General features: G+C 51.3%; 1 protein-coding gene across 7 annotated transcripts in view; it reads right to left on the reverse strand.

Annotated features, from left to right (window-relative positions):
• Window positions 1–7,911, reverse strand: part of Pou2f2 (POU class 2 homeobox 2) — an 85,856-nt gene that overhangs the window by 24,464 nt on the left and 53,481 nt on the right. For 5 of the 7 annotated variants that reach the window (XM_026786318.1, XM_026786315.1, XM_026786317.1 and 2 more), the window contains exons 3-7: window positions 5,788–5,853; window positions 5,674–5,708; window positions 5,492–5,548; window positions 879–1,061; window positions 364–645 (exon numbers count right to left, since the gene is read on the reverse strand). In XM_026786318.1, the coding sequence (XP_026642119.1) occupies window positions 364–645; window positions 879–1,061; window positions 5,492–5,548; window positions 5,674–5,708; window positions 5,788–5,845 (615 nt within the window). In that variant the 5' untranslated portion in view covers window positions 5,846–5,853. The remainder of the gene's footprint in view (window positions 1–363; window positions 646–878; window positions 1,062–5,491; window positions 5,549–5,673; window positions 5,709–5,787; window positions 5,854–7,911) is intronic. The other 2 variants (XM_026786319.1, XM_026786320.1) reach the window with 2 other exon arrangements.

Genomic DNA, 7,911 nt, shown 5'->3' on the forward strand with positions numbered 1-7,911 from the left:
AACTCACAGAGATCCACCTGCCTCTGCCTCCCGAGTGCTGGGATTAAAGGCGTGCGCCACCATCGCCCGGCTCATTTTCTCATTATAAATTGCGCTTTTGGAACGAGCACGCGCACAGAAAGTGTGTAGGTCAACCCACGGCGAAGAGCACTGAAGTATATGGGATACTCCTTGCGAACCTTGCTTTAACCAACGTAGCGTGAGAGGGCGCACTGGTCCAAGACTCCCGCCGTCACATAACCACCTGGCACACGGTTAGTATCAGAAGGGCCCTTGCGGACCAGTTATCCCCACCCTGTGCGCACGCCCTGCTTCTGCAGGTCCCTTGCTGCAAGGACTAGGATGCTTGGTGGCTGCCCTTACCTGTGCTGTGAGCTGGATGGGTTGGGACAAGGTGAGCTGTGGGGTCCCTGGGGGCTGGCTGGCAGGCTGTGATGGTGGCAGGTCGCCTCCCCCAGAGGAGGCTGGGGGCTGCGAGGCGGAGGAGGAGGCAGAAGAGGAGGCAGAGGAGGTGGAGGAGGCAGCGGCTGCGGCGGCAGCGGCGTTGGCGGCGGCGGCACTGGACTGCTGCACGGCAGCAGCCAGCAGCTGGGCCTGGGCTTGCTGAAGGAGCAGTTGCTGCTGAGCAGGCATCAGCGCAGTGAGCTGAGGACCGGCGGTGGAGCAGGCAGAGAGCAGGGCAGCAGCAGGAGGGCAGAGAACAGAAAGGGGTTAGTATTCGAGTCAAGTTGTTAGGAGACACATCTTTCACAGGACGGAGGAGGAGAAGAGGCGAGTGTGAGAGAGTGCTGTAGCCTCGGTGAGACTCGCCACCTGCATGGCCTGTGGCCGCTGGGGAGGTTTGTGCCTTCTGCTGGGGTCCTCTGCCAAATACTTACCCCAGCTAGCTGGCTGCCCGTCAACATGAGTTGGGCCTGGGGCAGATGAGGCTGAGTCGGCTGGGGGGGCGGGGGTGCTGCCTGGGCTGAGTCACCACTGGGGTCTTCAGCCTTGATCTGGGGAGGAGAGAGGCAGGGTCCGGGACCCCAGAATGTTAAGTGGAGGCCAGAGAGAATGCCCACCTGTGAATCAAAAAGAGGGTATGCGAGTGGCCGTGGCAGTCCTGGGCTGGCACGGGGAGTGGGCGAGAGCAGTGGCAAGGCCGCGGCTTGAGGCCTCTGGTCACTTCTCTGTCCTCAGTGTTCTCTCCCTGCAGGAGAGGCCACCTTTGGAAACCACCTTCTTCCTCCCAGGACTCAGTTCCCCCACCTATCCCCACCTATGAAATGGGAAATGTTGACACTAAGAGGCTAGGGAGGTCTCCAGCCTTGCACATGCCCCTGCTTCAGCTTGAGTATTAACTCTTCCGTTAATTGTTGGCTTTGCTTTTTGTTTTTTGAGACGGTGTCTCACTGTGTAGCTCCGGCTGTCTGAACTTGTGTAGACCATGCTGGCCTGGAATTTATGGGGATTCGCCCGTCTCTTCTTCCTGAGTGCTGGAATTAAATGTGTGCACTACCACACCCAGCTAAGGCCACAGTTGTTATTTGTCTACTGGAATAAAACTTTGGTGAACAGGCTGGAGAGATGGCTCAGTGGTTAAGAGCACTGGCTGCTCTTCCAGGAAACCAAATTTGGTTCCCAGTACGCACATAGCAGCTCAACCATGGATCAGTAACTCAAGTTCTGAGCTGTCTGGCCCCTCTTCTGGCCCTTGTGGGCACCAAGCATGTATACATGCAAACTCTCATAAACATAAAATAAAATTAAACTTTTGTTGTTGTTGTTGTTGTTGTTGAAAAGATGGGTCTTGTGTGTTTTTTAAAAAAAAGCATCTCCAAAGGCTGGGCACGGTGGTACACACCTGTAATCCAGGCACTTCAGGAGGGGGCAGAGGCAGGTAGACTGTGGTGAGTGCCATGCCAACCAGGGTTGTATATGTATTCAGGAATGAATAGATAGATAGTGGATGGCTAGACAGACAGACAGACAGATAGATATAAATAGATGTAACAACAACAAATGAAAAAAGCCATGAATTTGAAAACGAATGAGGGGGATATGGGAAAGTGTGGGGAAATACAAGGGAAGGGAGAAACGATGTAACTATATTATAATATCACAGATATGCCAGGTGGTGGTGGCATGTGCCTTTAATCTCAGCACTTGGGAGGCAGGGGCAGGTGGATCTCTGAGTTTGAGGCCAGCCTGGTCTACAGAGTGAGTTCCAGGACAGCCAGGGCTACACAAAGAAACCCTCTCTCAACAAACTTAATAAATAAATAAAAATTATTTATTCTGGACAAAAAACAAAACACTAAAACCTTACCAGCTGGAATGGGTATGGTGTGAGTCCTTGTAATCCTAGCATTGGGGAGCTGAGGCAGGAGGATTGTGAGTTTGAGGATCAGCCTTTGCTACATTTTAATACCCTAGCTCCCCAAATAAACAGCTTGGTACTTCACAAACCCATCTGATTATGGGGACAAGCAGACGATACCATGGGGGATATGGGCAAGAGTAGGCGGGGCAAGCAGAGAGACTAAGCAGAAAGCCCCATTTACCCAAGGCTGCTCTTACTAGTCACGCACTTCAGAGAGTAAAACGCGGCCATGGCAGAGACAGTAACGCCTGTGGATGAGCCAGAGGCGGCTCTGGCTTCTCCATCTCACCTATCACGATGCGGGTATCGAACTGGCCAGGGTCAAGCCATCCTTGACTTCTTCCTCTCAGGGCCATTGGCTGAAAGGTGCCCGCTGAGGGTGCGTGGGGGTATTTGGGAGACGGCCAGTGTGATGGATACCATTTCTTCCTGACCAGCCTGGATATTAGGGACCATCTTTCAGCTCAGCATCTCATTTTGCACAAGAAGATAGGGGAGAGTTTGAGATGACTCATGTAGCTGACACAGCAGGTTGATAGACTGACATTGCGCATGCGGAGCGAGATGAGCAGACGCACAGAGGCTCGGGAAAGGTCGAATGGCAAATCCTGATGTCTCAGATTATTGGACAGAAGTGTCACAAGCTTTAGGTATAAAAGGATAAGGCAGGAAATGACACTATTAGAAGTTGGAGATATAAGCCAGGCGGTGGTGGCGCACACCTTTAATTCCAGCACTCAGGAGGCAGAGGCAGGTGGATCTCTGTGAGTTCGAGGCCAGCCTGGTCCACAGAGTGAGTTCCAGGAAAGCTAGGACTACATACATCTTGGGGGAAAAAAAGAAGTTGGAGATGTGGACTTTTTTTTCCTGGAAAGTACATTAAAGCATCTCATAGCTAGCTGTAATCAACTTTAAAAAAATATTTGTTTTATTTGTGTGTGTAGGTGTGCACATGATAGAATGCACATGTGCCATTTAAAATTCTCTCCTTCTGTCATGCGGGTTCCAGGGAATGAACTCAGGCCATCAGGTTGGCAGCCTTTACTCGCTGAACCATTTCATACCACCTTCCATTAAATTGCTTACAAAAAACAGCCAGGTGGTGGTAGTGCATGTCTTTAATCCCAGTACTCGGGAGCCAGAGACAAGGAGATCTCTGTGAGTTCGAGGCCAGCCTGGTCTACAGAGAGAGTTCCAGGACAGGCTCCCAAGTTACAAAGAAAGACTGTCTCAAAAAACAAATAAATAAAAATTAAAATTAAAAACCCCAAGGTTTTGCTATATTGTGTATGTGATTGCTGAGAATTGAACTCAGGACCTCTTAACCCCTGGGCCATTTCTCCAGCCCAGCTTTTATTTTTGATGCAGGTCTCAGGCAGCCCAGGCTGCTCTCAAATTCTCTAGGTAGTCAAGGATAACCTTGAACTTCTGATAGTCCTGCCTCTACCTCCAATGCCAGGTTTATGGAATTTTGGGGATCAAACCCAGGATCATCATGCATGCTAGACAAGCACTTAGCCAATGGAGCCACATCCCTGGCGCACTGTTCTGTTTTGAGACAAGGCCTTGCTAAGTTGTCCTGACTAGCCTAGTTTGGCCTCCAGAGAGCTGGTATTGAATGCCCATCACAGCTCTTGACCGGGATGACAGTTTAAGCATCTCACCAATGCTGGCTAATCTTCCCTTTCAGCCAGTGGAGAAGAGGCCCTGGGGTAAGACCCTTCAGCACGTAAGGGACTCTGGGTAGAATTTAATAATCATTGTATTTATTTCCATGGTAAGTGATTCTGGTTTTCCATTCATGAAATTTCCATTTAAAACCCATTTATTCAAGCTGTTGAAAAACGAAGCCGTTCATGAGTTGGTAATTGTCGAAACTGATTGATGGGTTCCTGGGGGTTGGTATTTTCATTACACGCTTCTATTTTTGTATCACATTTTCCATAATAAAATGTTTTTCAAAATTGAGCCACTTAACAAAATTATTATGTAAATAATAATCCACAGCGGTGCATAGATATGTCAGGGATGGGAGCACGTGGGATCGCTGCAGCTGGGGAAACTCCAGTGCAGAGGAGGGGAGAGAGGTGGAGACACAGGCCAGGGTCAGGGAAGCCGGGTCAAGTGTGGAAGAAGTTCCAGGCCTGGGAAGGGGAGGAAGACCCTTCACTGCCTCTCACTGACTTCCCAAAGAAAGCTGCTGATGGGAACAGAAGAAATGGCAAAGATGGTCGGGCACACACTGCTGGGGCTGAAGCAAACACTAAGCCTGAGGTCAGATCAAGAGTTGGGGAGCCCTTCTGACCCCGGCCCCGAACCCCAGCCCTGGGTTCAATTGCAGACAGAGTACAAAAGACATTTGCTCACAATGCAGTTTATCCTCCCAGCACTGGGGACAGAGCAGACATGGGAAGAACCTCAGAGGCCACCCAATCTCCAGTTTGACTGCCCTCCCCTCCCCCAGTTTTAGAGAAGGGGAAACTAAGAAGCCCAGAGAGGGGAAGTGACTTTCCCATGGTCACAGAGCAAGGCTGCAGGGTTGGGTGAGAAGAAAGTCTGAGCTTCACCTCATCCTCCAGCCACCTCTGGCCAGGACTCTGTCCATGCCCCCACATTCTTGCTTCTCCTTTTAGGCATCTGAACCTGTTCTGTGGCCCTTACCACCATCAGGCTAAATGGAGCCTGGGCGTCCCTAAGTCCCACAGTGCCTAGCACAGAGGCTGTCCTCTCCATCACCCTGGCCTTCATCCCATGGCTGTCCTCACTGGGTCTGCCAACTTCTCTTAACTTGTTCCTGCTCTGTGTGTGTATGTGTGTGTGTGTGATGGGGTATAGGGGTGCTTCAGGCCCCTTTGGCCAGGGAAGTCGGGATGGGGGAGGAGCCTTGGCTTCCTGTTGTTATCACCCTGGGGCTCTGGGGGGGATTTCCCTGGCCACCCCCACCCCCTAGGGAAGGGGAAGGAGACTGGGTGAGTCACAAGCCTGGGGCAGGAACCCAAGGGTGAGAAGGGGCAGGAGGAACCTTGTCACTGGGTCCCCTTGCAGGTCCTGGGTCCATGGCAGACATGCTGAAGATCTCCTTCCTCCCACATACCACCCCCTTCCTGGGATGGTCTCACGGGTGCTTACCTTGGTGCTGGGGCCAGTTGGGGACACAGAGAATGGGGAAGCCTTATTCTGGGGGTTCTGTGAAGAGAGAGTTGCGGCAAGGAGATGAGAATGGTGTCGTGAAAAGTCCTGGACACGTGCCCCCACCAACCACTGCTCTGTCCCTCCCTTCCCGCCCTCTAGCGCATCTGAGTCATCCTGACCTGATGGTTAATGTCGGGTCCATTTCTTTCAGTGTCTGTAAAGGGAAAGAAAGGGCATGTTGCCAACCGTCCCTGCGCACCTGCCCACTTCCCTGCCTCTGCCCGTCCCCTCACCTGTGTGCTCTGATGGGGAGTCCAGACTTTGCTTCTCGGCCTCCAGGGGCTTAGACATTCTTATTTCTGGGAACAGAGAAGAAATGAAAACGGAGGGAAAGAAGAGGAAGCCAGGAGGGCTCTGAGGTCCCTCCTCCTGCCATCTCCCACCAGGGCGGGTGGAATATGATCACAAGAAGGCACCAGCTCTCTGGGAGGAGCCGATGAGGTTCCACAGAGGAGCCAGTACAACCTCTGGCCTCCTCCCCAGGCAGGTGGCCGAGGCTCCGGTCCTACCATACCGGGTTTTGAGTGAGACATGTTTTCCACTGTGAATAGGGCAAGTGAGCTGTGATGGGGTTGCAGGAACCCCAAAGTGGGGAGCTGTCAGATCTCAGGGTGTGATTCAGCCGTCCTCTGGCCCACCACTTTCCCTGTCCCCAAGTCCCCCACAACTCCCACCGGCCTTCCGTCTTGCATGAGGTAAGCCTGGCAGCCCCACCCTTCTCTCCAACCCCAGTGCCATCCACCTCTGCACTGACCCTGGTCTTCAAAGCTGTCCTGGATTTTATGGTTCCCACAGTCTTTTTTTTTTTTTTTTTTTTTTTTTTTTTTTTTTTTTTTTTTTTTTTTTTTTGGTTTTTTTTTGTTTTGTTTTGTTTTTGTTTTTCGAGACAGGGTTTCTCTGTGGCTTTGGAGCCTGTCCTGGCACTAGCTCTGTAGACCAGGCTGGTCTCGAACTCACAGAGATCCACCTGCCTCTGCCTGGTTCCCACAGTCTTGAATGCCAACTGTGCTCTCAAATCGATGTGCACTCTATAGTTTGTAAAACCCAAGGAAGGCGGCAGGTATTGAGTCAGGCACCAGAGAGTCTTCACAGTGCTGACACCTGTCATCAAATGTCTGTCACCACCCAGCGCAGAGCCAAGCAGGGACTAAGATTCTGCATTTCCGAGGGTTTTCACACCAAACCCAACACTACTACATCAGCAATGTGGGTATCCTGATTGCACCCCAGTGTTCCTGAATCCAGAGCCCCTGCTTCCAATGTGTGTTAACAGTCCTCAGGCCTTCCACAGTTCAAAACCTGTGTCCACCGTGGTACCGACTCCTACCCTGCCCGGGCCTGGGCTGGAAGAGCTGGGTTTCAGCCCCACCCATTCTCAGTTCCCTGAGCCCCAACCCATACTCAGACAAGTCCTTCGTACGACCTTGACTCTCAACGGTCTCAGACCTTACTCACAGCACCTCTCCTCAATTACCCCAAAGCCCTACCCAAATCACAAAGTCCCTCCTATCTAATAAGGCCTCCAACTTCAGCACACTCCACATCTCACGCTCACAGATGGCAGGCTGAAGTGTGGAGAGGGGAACTCAGCACAAGTAATAATAATAATAATAATATTCTAGGAATTTTGTAATTGAGAATTACTTGAGATGAAACACAACCCACTCGTGTTTGAGATTCCTAATTCAAAGCTGGGCTGAGGGGGCAAGAAATGGCTTGGAGGCAAAGAACCGGTACTGTTCTTCCAGGGGCCAGGAGTTCAGTTCCTAGCACCCACATCGGGTAGCTCACAACTGCCTGTGATTCCAGCTCAAGTGGATGCAAAGTTTGTGAACACATGCACATATACGTAACTGGAAAAGAAAAAAAGCCAAGTCAGGCACTGTGCATGTGTTGCTGGTGTTAGTGTGAACACTACAAGCACTCCGTGACCCAGTACATCCACTTCTGGGTAGGCTGCTCTGAGCATTAGCTCAGGGGTAGAATGCTCACCTAGCATGCTCAGGACCCTGGGATCCATCCCCAGCAAAACCACACAAACACACACACACAAAGAAAGAAGAAATTGCCACCAAAGACCCAGGCCCCAGTGTTCAGACTTTGCATCGCGGCACCAAACTGGAGAAACCTCAAGTGCCATTCAGTGGACAGGATAACCAAAATGCAGTAGGTCCATACAATGAAGTACAGTCCAGCAGTGAAAATGAACCAAGTCCGGCTTCAGACACACCAGCGAGCCTTGCAGACTGAGTGGGAGTGGTCAAATACAGACACAAACAGACACAGCGGGAACTCTAATACTTAGAGCTTAAAACCCAGGTCATGGCCGGGCAATGGTGGCGCATGCCTTTAATCCC

The sequence above is a fragment of the Microtus ochrogaster genome, linkage group LG4, assembly GCF_000317375.1.
Source record: "Microtus ochrogaster isolate Prairie Vole_2 linkage group LG4, MicOch1.0, whole genome shotgun sequence".
Classification (NCBI taxonomy): Eukaryota; Metazoa; Chordata; class Mammalia; order Rodentia; family Cricetidae; genus Microtus; species Microtus ochrogaster.